General features: G+C 38.5%; 1 protein-coding gene and 1 pseudogene across 1 annotated transcript; one reads left to right on the forward strand and one right to left on the reverse strand.

The window, feature by feature from the left end:
- Positions 1 to 1,520: 1,520 nt before the first annotated feature.
- LOC121305401 (ribosome biogenesis protein NSA2 homolog) lies at positions 1,521 to 5,530 on the reverse strand. The gene is made up of 6 exons (XM_041237057.1): positions 5,398 to 5,530; positions 3,766 to 3,953; positions 3,268 to 3,418; positions 2,763 to 2,942; positions 2,337 to 2,529; positions 1,521 to 1,854 (listed from the first exon to the last, which is right to left on the reverse strand). Exons 1-6 carry the CDS (start codon positions 5,398 to 5,400, stop codon positions 1,787 to 1,789), a joined length of 783 nt encoding a protein of 260 aa, XP_041092991.1. The 5' UTR covers positions 5,401 to 5,530; the 3' UTR covers positions 1,521 to 1,786.
- Positions 5,531 to 5,631: 101 nt separating this feature from the next.
- LOC121327330 lies at positions 5,632 to 16,575 on the forward strand (annotated as a pseudogene).
- Positions 16,576 to 16,622: the final 47 nt, after the last annotated feature.

The following is a 16,622-nucleotide window of genomic DNA, read 5'->3' on the forward strand; positions in this document are numbered from 1 at the left end:
AAAATATATTTTTCACTGCCAACCTCTCTTGGGCCACTGGTTTAGATTCCCAAACAAACTTTATTCACAGCACACAGCTGAAAAAAGCATTGAAGAGACATGAAGGGCACCACCATATTAAATGGCCACACATTACAATTATTGTACTACGTAGTTAATTTGAAATGAAGACATTCAGAGGAAGTGTGATTTCTATAGGTCAAGAACTCAATCGGATTGCAGCCACCGTGCCCATCCTTGATATTCGTATTGATTTTGTGTTGAGGTACACATTCTATGATGCAAGACGTTTTAAACAGTCACAGCTGTACTCTGGTTTTATACCCCAAATATTCTAAAGTTTATTAGCATTACGTTTTTTGGTATAAATGGAACGGTTTCATTGGCAATAATGTGCTTTAGTTATTTGAGTCGTGTTTGATGATCATTTTTGAACACTAATTTGAAACATTGTACTCTGGTAGGGATTAAACTTTATTTTTCTTTTTCTTGGTGATGACTTCTCATTGTGGTCTTTTTTCAGTTTTGACTTCTCTCTAAACCTGCCTGTACCTTGCTCTGCAGTGCTTTGAGCTTGTCCTGACAATGGTAAATTCTGTCAACACTGACCGCCCCACTTTCTCTTCATTTAGTTCGGACTAACTGGAGTTGGGAAGTTGCACTGCCACATGGTTGCAGTGGGATGAGGAATGAGGCATGTTATTAGAACCTAACATCAAAACATGTTATTAGAACCCCAGCAGAAGCACAAACCACACAGAATGAGTGCAAACACAAGAGTCAGGGACATGTGAACAAAATCAAACCATTGGAATTACATTTGAATCTATTTTCTCATTAACACTTTGCTGCCCTGTGTATGTTCCCATACATATTTAATGGCTATTTTCTCAATGTCAAATATATTGGACACTGGGCAGCAAAGGGGTAATGATACATAGTGAAATTTTCCTAAGTAAAACATACAGTACATGCATAAGAGAATCAATTGCAGATTACACTGGAATTGAGAACGCTGTCGATCTGCTGTTTAAACAACACGATGCAATTGAAAACGCAGGTTAACACAAACTTGGTAAGCTGTATTCATTTAAAAATCTCAGCTAAAAATAAATCAAAAGAAATGGATAGAGTTTTGTGGGTGCAGCACTCAAAGGACCTTACTAACATGGTTAGGTTTCCATGTGTACAATTGTGTGGCTTGGCTTGGTAGTTTCACATGTACAACATCCAAAAACAGCTTAAAAAAAAAAAAGTACTAATGTTAATGACCTTTGTGATTTGGGGTGCAAAAAATACAATTGAAACCAGAACAGCATGAAATGCAGGTACGCTCAACCAGCAACATGAAACCAGCTGCCTTTAGGGAAGAATAAAGGCCAAAAAAAAAAAAAAAAAGTCATTATAATGTGATAATTACAATAGTAGCCCAATGTAAACTGTAAACTAGCCTAACATGAATACATTAAAAAGTTAGTTCCAAGAATTAATCAGAGTATCACTACAAACTACACAATATGTGAACAGTGTTATATTTTATTAAATGTTGCTATGAACACAGTACAAATCACTGTGAAACGGTCACCAATATGATAGCGATCCAGTCACCAATATAATAGTCATTCAGACCCATTGTATGGGATGTCCCAGTCACTGCATCCCAAAGGGATGATGTCAATCTTCTTCACCCAAAAAACCCATTCTGACCCTCCAGATCTTTGTTGGGGTATTTATTTCAAGTCCTGATCCCTGCACATGTGGCACAGTTCTTAAAGGCAGAGTGTTCTTATACAAGCAAAACTGCATTAATGCATCCATCATTTTCAGGGTTATTAGTAACTTGGGCATATTTACCTGAAAAAAAAAAAAGCATTATTTTAATTTTTTTACAGAACTACTGGGACAAGAATTTTCTTTTAATAAATGATCAGGGTGGACATGACATGGATGCGAATTAAAATCAGATATTTATAAAAAAAATATATTTATAATGAAATGTATTATCCATATTCAGAAGATTACATTTGTGTGAAATAGTTCTATAATAAACCAAAAAATAGCTATATTCTTATCATAAAAATGCCATTTTTAAGTGTCACTTCAGCATTACTAGCTTCATAATGCATAAACATATACAGTGCTCCCCTGTAATCTCCCTGTGACTTGCACATCAAACAAAGTGTAATACTGAAAACTGAATTAGTAAAGAGGGTCGTACAAGGACAGCTGGCTTTCTACACTCAAATAAATCATAAGAAAAATAAACTATTCCAATTTCAATACATCCTAAGAAAACTAAACTATACCAAATTTCAAAGCAGAAACTCAGCATTTACCCCAAATCACTTTGCCTCCCTGAGTGACCAGGCCCAGTTCGCTGACGTTGACCTCAATGACTGTTCCTTTGGTTATTACCCCCAGGGTTGTGTACAGAGGGGAGGAGGGGTTCTTCTTCACCCCTAGAATTGGCAGGCAGAATGTGGCTTTCAGTTCTGGGTGTGTGACGTGTGCTTTCTTGAAACGTAAACCCTAGAAGTAAAGCAGAGAAAATGAGTGGTTTATCCTTGCTCTCAGGGTTACAGCAAAGATAAATGGGTTTCACCCAAATAAGTGAAAATAAAGTCTAAATAAATACAAATATTCTACACAAACGTAAGGGACTTGTGGGAAAGATCTTATTCTAATGATAGTTTTTTTTTTTTTTCAGTCTTGGTCATTTTAAGATTGATTTATTACAAACCATGAACTGTTGTGCATCTTACCATAGGTCTGATGAATCTTTCATACTTGGGAGGCTTGCGAGTGAATCCTTCGCCCACAAAGCAGACTTTGGTGACCATTCTCTTCCAGGCTTTCTTCTGTCTCTTCCCTGTGCGGATTACCTTCAAGACCTCGGTCTCACCCTGAGCGCGAACTTTAGGCAGAGGGACTTCCCATTTACCCTTAGGATAGAACCAGTTACTTTAATGCACAGTATATATTTATATATCATGCATACAAATCCAGAACAGGTCTATATATACCTATATAAAAAAATATCACATTTATGGTTGTTGTATCTGGTTAATTACATAAGATGGGTGGTATGGAGAAGGGGTTCATGTTGGTACTAAATGGGGGTTATTTTGACATTAGGTCAATAAATAGAGCTTGCAAAAATAATACAGAATTACTCAAAATATTTTCAACCTGTGGATGTTACCAAAAAAACAAAAAACGAATGTCACTTATTACATTTATTTTGCAAGTTTCCAGCTTTTAACTTACAGCCTTTTCTTTCCTCTTCTGTTTGATCATGTTGGAGAGGACCTTGGCACGGGACTGGCCCTCTCTGTCCAGCAGGTACGCTGGCACTGCTCCCTCAGGAGTCTTCTCATCTTTCTTCTGCTTGGTGTTTCTCTGTTCGTGCATCTTGATGCTGCAGAAATGAATAGAGGGTGATAAGCAAACTGGAGCACCCATAAACCAACAGCAGATAAACACAATCTTAAACTGCACCAGCATCTTAAACTGAATAAGGTGGTGATGGAAACACATTATAAGGAGATTTAAATCAGTTTAAACAGAAATTATGTTCTGCAGTTACTTCTCAAAAGATGCCATCAGCATATACGTATCCAGGAGGTATCAGGAATACAGCTTCATCAGTTCAGTCTGTTCAATTCGATTTTTTTCCCAGAAGCACACGAACAAAAGAAAAAAAAAGTGGAAAGAACTAAAAAGCACTCCACTGTTAGTGATGTGAAGTGAATCTACCGTACTTACGTCTTCTTCATCTGGATCTTTTCGGAATGGCGCTGTTTGTGGTACAGTTTGGCCTTCAGACCGATCATCTTCCTGGCTTTGTGCGAGCGCTCGTGAGCCTCACGGCTCTCCTTCTTCCTCTTCTTCTCATGGTAGTCCAGGCGATAACCGTGCCGCTTGCGGTGTAACTCAATGTGTTCATTCTGTGGCTGCAAGTGGAACATTCACAACATGGTGAGAAGAGTATTTACTGGGTATACCCACTAAAAACTATGATCTATCTAGAGTCATGGTAGTGTCTATTTTTTAACATTTTAAAACATAAATCACGATACAAATATAGTCACAAGACCACATTTTTACAAAAACAGCCAAGAGAGACAATATATAATTTCTACACAAAGGGACACATTTCAAAAAGGGATACGTTTTAAAAAAAGGATCATGGCACAACTGGGACAAGCTAAAACCACTTTTGTTGCTATTACACGTTAAACTACATTACTGTTTGTAGTGGCCCTTAAATGATTATCTTAAGTATGAATCAATTTGTTTTGTCTCAAACAAAAGGACAAACATTGAGAAATAAGGCATTTCACTCCAAAAAGCAACCAGACAAAGCTCTTTGATAAATTAGCTACTATGAGCCATACCAGCATTTGAACAGTCTGACGTTTGTAACTTTTTCATGTAGAAAATATGCAATGTTGCATATAGACCATACATTTTGAAGTCAAACGGTAAAGTTGCATAATTAGTTACTAGATTACTCCACGGTTTATATTAATTAATCAGAAAGCAGAACTTTAACAGTTAACGCTTTTTTACATTCCCTAATATAATTCCGTTGTTGGGACTCAAATACTGACACGATTGGCTCAGCTATTGAAGGTTGTATTTGCAAACGGCTGAAATGACTTTCGTGAATCTGTGCATTAACCCATTAAGTACCAAATACATCTCTCTGAAAAAAAATCACAACACAAGTTGTACTCATGTAATTGACAACTTTTGCGGTTAACAAAATTAGATTAAGTTATAACAATATAGTTAAAGACAGAATTCAAACTAACGGGTAGATGCCAGTTAAATGCTCCAAAAAACTTACAAAGTATCCTTACGGCTTAGGTTTAATCCTTTGCTGTTTGCAGTAGTGTGTTAAGTTTGTGTCTTTAAACATAAACTACAATTTGGCATCATCTTGCTACACTAAAGACATGTTAACACATTAAGCTTACAACTCAGATATGTTTAACATAGCGACGGGGCACTACAAACTTAAGGAAGGGTAGAAGCGGTCCTATCATCATTGTGGTGGATAAAAGAACATGTTCACCAGTTTATTTTTTCAGCATACAGACAGTACGAAAAAACGGATAACACCAACGACAACAAAATCAATCAATAACTGTTTTGATTATGTTACGAATTATATGAAATAGTGGCCGAGTAAAATGTTGAATTCCAAAGATTGCACAGCCACGTACACACGTTTGTATCGGTATGCATTCTCATTATTAATAACATATCAACACCTGACCTGTGTACTATACCGTGCTTCCCGCAGTCTTCACGGAGCCACGTGTTGTGTTTTTAAAAACATTTCTCTGTTCGAACGGTCTTTCAGAATAAATTCCAAAGAATCTGGCTTACCATGCTGGGTGTTGTTACTGACCGGTTCCAGGTATAAACGGTTGCTAGGAAGGGGGGGTCTTTCTTTTTACAGATGTTATTTTCGGGTCTGTTCTATCTTGATGTTACTCTCCCCCAACCCGATTTGAAAGAAAGAGCACCGGCCAAATAATTTCGACTGGGAGCCAAGAAACCGGAAGAAGTTGAGGACGATAGATGTCAGGGTTAGAAATTTGAGAAGTACATTATTATTCATTATCATGGATAACATGGATAGAGAATACATTATGAGGACCATCGCTTTTATGAAATAGAATCATTCAATAATTTGAAACATGATAATTTAGTTACAATATCGTCATTTAAAAAAATAAAAATAAAAAAAAGTTTCATAACCTGAACGGAAGCTTTCGGACGACGACTAGTTTCTAGTCGGAATATTGTGCGGGTAAAACAACTATACCGCTCCAGTATAATTGGTGGACAGAGTGCTCTGAAGGGGTTGGTTATTAATTTATATCAAACATATTGTACAGGTGCATGGGCATGCTTTCCAGCATTATTAGAAATCTAAGATTTTTCTCAATTTTATTTTAATAATGACGTGCAATAAGTTAGCAATTCTGAACTCTGTTAATTGCTGTACCACAGTGCGTATTTGAAGGCGAGGGTTACGAAACATCATTACAGTGAACTGGATGGGAGATCACAGTCACGTCGTGGAACTTATAGGGCTATATTTTCAAACCGTTCACTCCACTATTTAATAAATTCATTTTAACACCTGTTAATTTTACAGAACTAAAGCCGGGCAACTAAGTTATGTATTTCAACTTCACTTCAGCGCTCCCAATGTATCTCATTTTGTAAAATTACAATTCTTAAAAATAAATAAATAAACAGAGAAAGCTTTGAAAATAAGGTCTTCAGTCATGAGCAATGACTTTTATGATAAATACAAATTATATTGTGACTTATGTACATACAGTATCTAGGTGTTTACCAAGTTAAAGTATTCTGTGGAATAAAGCAAGACAGGCTTTGTTGAAATTTAGCAGAATACAAACAATGATAACAAATGTTGCACTTGCAGTTTTGCAGTGGCATCCTCAGTGTCTCCTGCTCCAAGCCTCAACACCTCAAGTGTAGCTGACACTCAGCACATTTGCAACCTGTTCATACTTTTGTAATTCATTACAGCTACCCTATAAGGTGACAGTGATGTATTTCAGTAATAAACAAGCCGTATGCTCATTATAAAGTGATGCTTGGGCAACCCAGAGCACGTGGTTGTTTTAAGGGTTACAAATCAATAGCATCAGTATACAAACAGAGTACATACATTGATAGGGCCAAACAACCTTGACGTTTCACTGATAGGTGCATCATCCCATAATTTCCCACCATTGTGTTAGTTATATGTTATGCTTATTATATATTATTTACAGGAGACCCACAATGCAATGTCAATTTTTAATTTGGTTGGTTGTAGAGACTGAATCAGAAGGTTCAGTAATTGGTCAAGGTCAAATTCTGTGCATGCGTCTTTAAAACTGGATCTCAGTAAGACAATAGCTCTGAGCTATGACTTGATCCTGCATCCTTCTTTCATGTAAGCTCTTTGCTTTAAGCACTTTTTCATTCCCAGAGGGACTGCATTTAAAGAGAAGCTGAAATGCTGCTGAGATTAGCGATAGAAAAGGTCTGCAGGTCAACCAGCATCCATTCTGGGGTAAGGCCACTCAACAAAATATTATAATGTGTGACTCTGACACCTGAGATTAAAATCTGTACACGTTTATTATGCCCTGCTAGGGGTCATATTGCCGCAGATAGCAGTATAGTGGCAAGGGTAGTTCTGAACATACATACATTTGCCTGCCTTTAAATGTTAATTAGCAGTTTATCTGCATCCTAATAAAGAGAAAACTACTAAGTAGACTGGGTTTAAGTTTTTTTTTTCTTTGCTACAAATCAAGGACATTTTAATTGATGGGCTTGCTGTCAGTGTACATTCCGTACAGGCTAATTTATGCTGAAAAGGAAATCTGTCAGGACAACGCTGTTAAATGAGTTTAATTAGGAAAAAGAATTGGCTCAAAATCAGTTTAAAGGGATATCGTGTGATCAAATATAAAACCTGAAAATGTCAAGCCCAGGGATATCATGTGATCAAAACTAAAACCTGAAAATGTCAAGCCCTACTTGTACAGTACAAACAGAAGATAGAAGTCATAGGGATTTACTTTTTTGTGATTCTGGTAACTGTGATTTTGTGTTGAGAGCGATAATAACGTACATGTTTTACCTACACTATTTTGTAATAATTTTCTCTTCACTTTTATTGAAATGCGTGCAGTGCTGGAAGGCCAGGACTGGAACTTGGTCCAGATGGAGATTCTTAGAGAAAACAAATTACAGTTCCTTTCCAGGTAATTCTGCAATAAGTACTGCTTTATAAAATGCAGAGTATGTGTACGAGACAGTAGTGTACATCACTTGTGTATTGTGTACATTTATTGCAACGATTCCTGCAATCATCTTTTCTTAAATTTACAGGGGATCACCTCAAGTGTGCAAGAACGCTTGTCAGTCCAGACATAGCCAAGTAAGTACTTTAACACAGTACTACGCTGAGCATTATTTTGTTGTGATATTCTATCCTGTATGTTGTGGATGTAATTAATAGTGATCTCATGTTTATGGCCCTGACACCTGTAATATGTTACTTATAGCAGAAGTTGTATTGCTTCAACAAACTTTTGTTTGTTCCATAGAATCCGCAATATTGGTATCATGGCTCAAATTGATGCAGGAAAGACCACAACGACAGAGAGAATGCTTTATTACTCAGGATACACCCGGGCGCTCGGAGGTGACCTCCTGTTTGTTACTGGCTTATGAAAGAGCCGTGATCTTGATGTTCAAAACAAGAACTGTCATGGAGGCAGTTCATTCCTGTGTCAGTCACAAGTGAGCCTTCAGCGGAGAGTAGAGTCCACATCACACTATTCTGTACAGTTGGCACTTGTCACCTTTGCATGTAGTCTCCAAGGATTGCACTGACTGAACTGCACCTTTTGGGATGGCTTGAGGCGTACCTGCATGGTATTGCCACTTGTTATGTCATTCCTTTTCTGTGCATAAAGAGAGAGGCCAGCAGTCTCCAGTGCTGCCAATATATAAAATTCCATATGCAAGATACTTATTTAAAATATAGATATAAAAAACAGTCTAAACTTCCCTCCATGTGTAGGAATTTTGAAAACATGTTAGTAAAATGCAATAGGAATGTAACATAAAATGTCCTAATATTCTAGTGTTATCATTTTCAGTAGTTGAGCTTTTTATTAAGTGCTTGGATTTATGTTACAGCCAAAGGTGCAGTAAATGAAAGGGCACTGACAAGGTTTTTGTTTCCTCCAGATGGCGACACTGTGACAGATTTTATGGCACAGGAGAGAGCGGGGGATTACCATTCAGTCAGCTGCTGTCACCTTCGACTGGAAGGACCACAGGATTAATCTGATTGACACACCAGGTACTAACTGAGCTTGAACATGGATTAAGAGTCATTCATCAAACCATGAATATTGTTTAAACAGATTCAAACCCCCACACCCTTACAGGGTACATGAGCAATTGAGACACCCTGTCCGGTAGAGGCTATTAGATTGTCTGGTGAGCATAACGATCTTGCACAAGGTATAAGTGGTGCCATGTACTGTATTTCACATCTGTCAGATCTCCATGGTAAACGCTCAGTCTTCTGCCACGGCCAGCTCACAGCGCTGATCAGGAAGATATTGAGTCTGAATCAGGCTCAGATCTCCATGCTGTTCATTCCTGTTGTAACAGAAGACAGTATCACCTTCAGAGTAACAGAAGACAGTATCACGTTCAGCATACCTGTGTGTTCAATATACTAGAGGAAAAGAAGTGCAACAAAAATCAGATCCACCCTGCACTGAAAAGCACTTCTGCTTCGTTTGTGTTTTTTGTTTTTTTTGTCAGGTCATGTGGATTTCACAGTTGAAGTTGAGCGGGCTCTTTGAGTGCTGGATGGTGCTGTAGCTGTTTTTGATGCTTCAGCTGGTGTGGAGGTAAGAAGCTGCTATGTCTTGTGCTGTTGTATTTCAATTAATATTAGCATTAATATAAACAGTTTTACTAGGTATGTTATTTTGCACTTTGCAGTGCTTTGCAATTATCCAGTGCATACCTTTGTTGAATGCCAGCACTGGTTGATCTCAGAATACACACTGGGACAGAGGGCTACAAACCACCTAAAGGTGCAGAATTTGAACATCAATTTGTAGTGTTTGTTTTCCCCTGCAGGCACAGAAACTGGCTGTTTGGCGACAAGCAGAGAAGCATCATGTCCCGCGCATCTGCTTCCTTAACAAAATGGACAAGCCTGGAGCCAGCTAACACAATGCACATGGAAAGTTTTCGTATTGAAATCTTGGCTGGGAGGATCAGGTGGGGTGCTTTTGTTGTTCTGTGAAAGTTGCAATAACGGTTCCACCCCCCTGTTATTGTAATCTTATTTTATCAAACAAACTACAGTAAAGTCAGTAACTGAAAATGTGCTGCGTCAATAGAATCAATAGAAGCGAAGGGGTAAGTTATACCCTTAAGGTCTGCTATCTGTTCTGTTACATTTTATTGCATGACAAAGAGTGTAAAAGTGTATGATAATATATGAGCTTTATCGTGATGTGTGTGATAAATAGTTGTGTCTTCTGACCTGTTTTTTTTTTTTTTTTTTGTTTTGTGTATTCAGTTGAGAGCATCAGACAGAAACTAAAGGTCAAGCCTCTCTCTCTACAGGTATTAAGTCATGATAAGATATAAAACAGCTGTAAAAGCTGAAGAAACTAATTGTGACTTTCCTCTCGGTCAAATCTGAGCCCCAGAATAATTTGCTTGATTGAGTTCTAGGCAGTAAGTTGAACTGTAATGTATTACAAATGCAGCAATTTGAAACACTTGAGGTAATTTACATCACACAGCAATACAGTGGAAAATACAACATTATTGCATGTATATAGTGTCTTTCAAGACCAGGACCTCTCACAGAGCTGAACACATTTTAGCAGAGCATGTACAATTAAAAACTACAGTCCAGTCGCGCAGTTTTGGCGCTCTTACTGTACATTGCTCTTGTTCCACACCTCCTTGCCAGTAGGGTAATGGAGCTAGCTCTATAATTGTGTGCCCCAGGGGTATCTCCCTGTAGTAAGAGTTAATTGTGGACTCAGATATTGTAGGTTAAACTAGCCAAGACAAGAAATCAAACACAACTCTGTGTCCGAGATCAGTGTGCCATATACTGTGGTTTGAAAGTCTGTACTAATGTTTGTGATCCCACAGCTACCCATTGGAACTGGCAAAGCCTTCGAAGGGCTGGTCGATCTAGTTACCAATGAAAAGATCACTTGGAGCCCCAGATCAAGCCGAGATGATGGGAGAGTGTTTGAGAGGACACCCCTGACCACTGCAAATGATCCCGACTTGCTGAAAGAAGCCAGAGATGCAAGAAAAAATAATCATGTTTCATACAGTCAATCCCTACAATACCACAACAATCATTTAAAAAAAAATCATGTTTCTGACAGTCAATCCCTACAATATTACTTTTTTTAGTTTTTGAGTGTCTGTGTGTAATCTGGAGTCATTGTTGTTCTTGGTTTGGAACAGTAAATCCTGTGTAGGTGTTGACTCAGTGGTTATGTTTGTGTGAGTGTCATAATCAATGCTTAGGTGTGGGTGGCTTTGACCTTTAATTTAGTTTTCCTGTTTTGTTGTTTTTATATGGGTGGAAAAGCATGAAGGAACCAACTTCATCTTTTTAACAAAATGTTTTTGTATGAGTGTGGTACAGTGTTGCAAAAATCAAGGCTTGGTGAAATGCTCGAGCCATCTGTTGTGAAATTCCTAATAATGTACTTTGGACACTGGTGGGGAAGCACTGATGTAGCTCTGTGTTGTTTGTTCTGAAGTTCTGTGAAAAGTATCACTGAACACAGGACTTGCAGTGGGATTACAAGAGATTTGGAAGTGTACTTCTGTCTCAGTAAGATGGGGAGTCTTCAATTTGACACTTATATTTGACAGATTTTACCCCGATGTCAATCGTACAAAACTGGCCTTCCCTCTCTACATTTCCAAAATTTAGAAAAGTATAGTACAATGGCAGTATGATGAAATGAAATTTCTAGAAAAGTACAGAACAAGGACGGTATGATCAAATCAAAATTCTAGAAAAGTATAATACGAGAACGTTCCATTCTGGGTGCCAGAAGTCATTATAAACTTATGGAATGGCCCTTTTAAGTGATTAAACAATATTTAATTGCATTCTTCTTTTAATCTCTACAGATAGCGGACCTGGATGACAAATTTGCAGTGTTAGTTCTGGGGGAATTCAATGAGAATTTGGATGCATTGCCCTGTGTAAAAGTAAGTGTCATTCCAAAACAAAACAGTAGGAGGTGGACTTAAATATAATAAAGTATTATAAACTGGGAAATGACTTTGAAAGAGTTTCAAAAGAAGCCCAGAGTTAATATAATTGTGTGTCAAAGTTTAAAGGGTAGGTCTGCTTCCCTGGTTAACTAAGCCCTGTTTGTCTATCTTTGTATGCAGCTTGCCTTTTTCACTTTGTATAAACAAACAGTATGTACAGCCTCTAGTTCTGTGTTGCAGTGAGATCAGGAGTTCACTTTTAAATGTGTGTATAACTCAATCTGTACCCTGAACCGGAGTGATGTTAAGCTAGACTAATCAAGTGGTCCCCTGATGGACTGAGCCTGTGGTGCTTCCCTTCCCATTGGCTCGTACAGCTGTGCCTGTGTTCTGTGAAAGTGCTCTGAAGAACAAAGGAGTCCAGCCGTTACTGGATGCCATCACAATGTATCTGCCGGCTCCCAACGAACGCCACCATGAGCTCTTGTAAGTATCCATAAGCAAGGCAGAGTGAAGCAGTGAAACGTGCTTTTCCATGTCACGGTTGATGGGTTAACCCTATTGCACACACAGCATGTTTTTACATATTCACATACCGTTATATTGCATCATTACTGATATTGTGTAGTATTTTTCAGTTGTACAATACAAGGCAGTAAACTGTTTCAGATACCAATAGTTACTGACAGTAATATATCTGTATGGAAGGACCACCCTTCTATAGTGACCAGACGGATATAACCCTGCATATATATTTCCTTTGTAAAAGTACCTTGCTCTACACTGTGTAGTGAAGACCAATGAGTGGTCATGTTGACTGTATCCAGTTGAGCAGGTTCTCTTTTGTCCTGCAGGCAGTGGTACGGGGATGATCTGTGCGCCCTCTTTCAAAGTTATTCATGATAAACAGCGTGGGCCTCTGGTGTTTGTGCGCGTCTACTCTGGGACCATGAAGCCCCAGTCTGCCGTCTACAATATCAACAGGAACACCACGTATGTACGCACCTCCTCTGTACACAGTGCCCGCAGCAATGAAGCATGTCATTCCTTGTTGTCTGGATGATTAGTCACTCCGTAGAAGAGCATTCTGTGCATTCACTGCATCTGAAGTCTGTGGACGGTTTGCTTTGTTTTCTTGAAGACACTATGCTTCTGATATCGCTGTGTTGGTTGATTTGTTTGTTGAACCCATGCAGGGAAAGGCTAAGTCGCCTCTTGCTCCCGTTTGCTGACCAGCAAATGGAGATCCCTTCCTTGACTGTTGGAAACATTGCCCTCACTGTGGGGCTGAAGTAGGCGAGTCAATGAATAGTCATACACATGGATGATCTACACATGTCCTTTTTCTCACTTCAAGTTGATAAACTGTTTAATAATTACAACAGGCTGTCATTTAGTTACAGTATTTTAAGAGTTTCATAATTTTTATAACCTTTAAAAAAATTAAAATAAAGCTTCATATTTTTTTTTTAACCATTTATTAATGCATGATAACATAATATTTACACCCAAGTGTTCATGGTGATGGGATATTTAGGGCCTCTTCATTTTCAATCACCACTGGGCATGAATTCTACGTATTGATTCCGCATCAAGGTCTTCTAAAGCTGTCATTGAAAAGCAATGGCCCCTTCTTGATCACAATGTCTTGGGGCCCATCTTTCTCAGAACTTTCCTGTATATATATATATATATATATATATATATATATATATATATATATATATATATATATATATATATACTGCATGTGGTTCCAATTACAATCTCAGCCGGTTCAAGCTCATTTCTTAAGGAGACTCACTTTTTGCAGCATAGCTTGTTGCACAAAGCATTTGCACAATCAAGTTGCTAGCAACCATACTGTCCGCACATGGCACCTGGTTGTGCAGCCACCAGAATGTACTTCCAAGTGGCATGGGATTGCAGCCAGTTTCACATGTGCACATGATCCCCTAGACTGCCACCGGGGACACCGCTGTTTCTTCCAAATCTGGGCATGGAAAGATCGGTGGGAAGAAGCGAGGTTCCGCCCGAGAGAGCCTGGTGCTGGCGGGGGTTGAGATCCCACAGCCTTCTTCAATGGTCAAACAACCAGATGCATTAGTGTGTGGATCTGATGCCTACAACAATTTCGTGATTATTTAGTATCATGTGTATTCCTTAGCATACAACATGTATTTCATGACCTAAAAAAAAAAAAACAACAAAACAGGTACTTAAAATAAACTCAAGTCAACTAGATGTTTCTTCTAGGACCTTAATCATGAGAAAATGCCTTTACTCGAGAGAAAAGCTCAATTAAGCAAAATTGGGAATAAAAACTAATGGGTACAGCAGGTCTGCCAAAGAAATGATTTTGAGGAAAGTAATGTGTTACTCCTAAACTGTGCTGTAGTGTTGTTTTGTATTGAATTTGTTAAGAATACAGTACAATAAAAGGTGGATACATAAGAATAAGTTTGATAGAATCAGAATTTATGATTCTAGATTGTATTCCTATCATTTTGTTTTGGTTTCTGAAAAGACTTGGACCATGCCTTGAACAGCTTACAGAGGGAATACCCCAGTCTGACTGTCAAGACTGATCCAGACTCAGGGCAGGTGAGGGTGGCATTCATTACTAACACAATGCTAATAGTTAATGCTAAAACACAGCCATCAGAAGGGCAAGAGAGACAGTTTACTAGAAAGTACACTACTGTACTCAGAAGGTGTCGTGAAACCATGTGACCACTAGATGGATCTCTGATCTCTAAACAGACTGGAGCTTTCAAGAAAAAAATAAAAAATAAAACAGCGATTTACTGTAAGAATGACCTATTTAGAGTTTGCTGTATGTGCTTTGGTCTTGTTTTAGACTGTAATGTGCGGAATGGGAGAGCTGCACATTGAGATCATTCATAATCGAATCCGAAGGGAATATGGGATTGAGACACAGCTGGGACCTCTGCAGGTGTCTTACCGGGAAAACATCCTCAACTCCAGCACCACTGCAGGTAAAGCAATACAGATTTCTCATGCAAACAGTTTTACAGATTTAAGACTATAGAATATTTTAGTATTCAAAATTAGTCCTACATACTGTACAGCCCTTTAAAACCGAGACCGGCTGTACAGAATACAATGAATGATCACCCCTGCTTATGAAGCAATACTATGGAGAGAAAAGAAAACTACACTGGTTTAAACTTGTATATCAATTTATTTCAATTGAAGAGCAAAACTAATTAAAACTATATTAAAACTAAATAAATAAATAAATAAATAAAATCTACCATATAAGGAAATTGGCACTGGTTCTGCACCGTTTAATCAAATTGTAAAAATATTTGTATTCATTATTATTATTATTAGTTGTAGCAGTATTTGTGGCTTATATAGAACAGAAGTCACTTTGTACACCATGCACTGCAGCACATCCTGGAATGACATTGTCAGGAAAGTTGCAGTCTGTCTGTTGATGGCAGTGTGTAATGGATTGCTGCTTTCATACACACAGGCTCTAAAGCAAGCAGGGAGCCAGGTCCTGGAGCCACTGATGAGCCTGGAGATCACAGTGAGTGAAGACCACCTGGGCACTGTCCTGGGAGATCTGGCACAGAGGAGGGGCAGCATTCATGAAATCCAGAGCCGACAAGACAGCAAAGTGGTGCTATCATCTGTTCCACTAGCAGACATGATGGTGAGCCCCTCAATGACAGCTTCCAATGCAAGCCCTGTCAGGTACTGTATAGTGCATATGTAATGTTTAATGTGACCTTTGCATTTTACTGTGCAGGGAAACTCACCTGTTCTCTGCACTTTGACCTCCGCAACAGCCACCTTCACGCTGGCACTGTCCAGCTATGAGGCAATGAACCTACAGGATCAAAACGCACTTGTCAGCAGGATGACAGGACTGGCAGAATGAGATCAAGAATACTGGGATAACGGGGCCGTCAAGATGTTTCCCCTGTAAAGACTGTACCTGTTTCGCATCCTGGGAGAAGCTTGAAGCAGACACACCTTTTCAAAAAAATTCCTGGGCTTGTGTGTGAATTTTGTTATTAAAAAAAACAACACGTACTTAAACAAGCCTATTGCTGCCGAATGAAATCCCATCTTTCTGTTTCAGTTAGTTTCAGTCACGATGGGTAAGGCAGCTGATCAGACAAGATTGTGACAAGAGTGCTGATAGTAGAAAATAATGACTGCACTTTAAACACTTTGCACATCAAATCAGTGCTGTGCTGGCAGTGCCCGACAATTGATTGCTTTTCAATGAGTATGAAGACACAATGTAAATGTGTTAAGAATATGTAAAATCTTTTTTTGTAAAAAAATAAAAAAAAATACAAAATTTGAAAAAAATCTCATCATGCAAGTGCAGTTCAGTATCACTACTGTAGTATCTAGAAAGTTATACAATGCTTGAGCAGATTGATATTTATTTATTACATAACTGTATACAAACAGCCACTAACTCATGGGTCTCCTCAGTTGAACGATGCGATTGTTTATACTTGCAGATGTCCGGAACTGTAAGATCTGCGATAGTCCTGAAAAATCATTCTGTTGGTACTGTAACTGAATTGAAGACTGATCAGCGATATCCAAACAGCAGAAATGAAAATAAAACAACTGAAGCGTTCAAAAGCTTGTGAGGGTCTGGCACCAACTCCCCAGTAATGTGTGTTGAAGCTGACACCCTGGGATCCTTCAAGAAGCTTCTTGATGAGATTCTGGGATCAATAAGCTACTAACAACCAAACAAGCTAGGCCGAATGACCTCC

Source organism: Polyodon spathula, chromosome 2, assembly GCF_017654505.1.
Source record: "Polyodon spathula isolate WHYD16114869_AA chromosome 2, ASM1765450v1, whole genome shotgun sequence".
Lineage (NCBI taxonomy): Eukaryota > Metazoa > Chordata > Actinopteri > Acipenseriformes > Polyodontidae > Polyodon > Polyodon spathula.

What these genes read in the sequence shown, in the direction of transcription:
- LOC121305401 (XM_041237057.1), bottom strand. An exon ending in AGAAGAGGAAAGAAAAGGCT is followed by an intron (nt 2,943 to 3,267) that starts GTAAGTTAAAAG and finishes TTCTATCCTAAG; the next exon opens with GGTAAATGGGAAGTCCCTCT. An exon ending in GGGAGGCAAAGTGATTTGGG is followed by an intron (nt 1,855 to 2,336) that starts GTAAATGCTGAG and finishes TTTTTTTTTCAG; the next exon opens with GTAAATATGCCCAAGTTACT.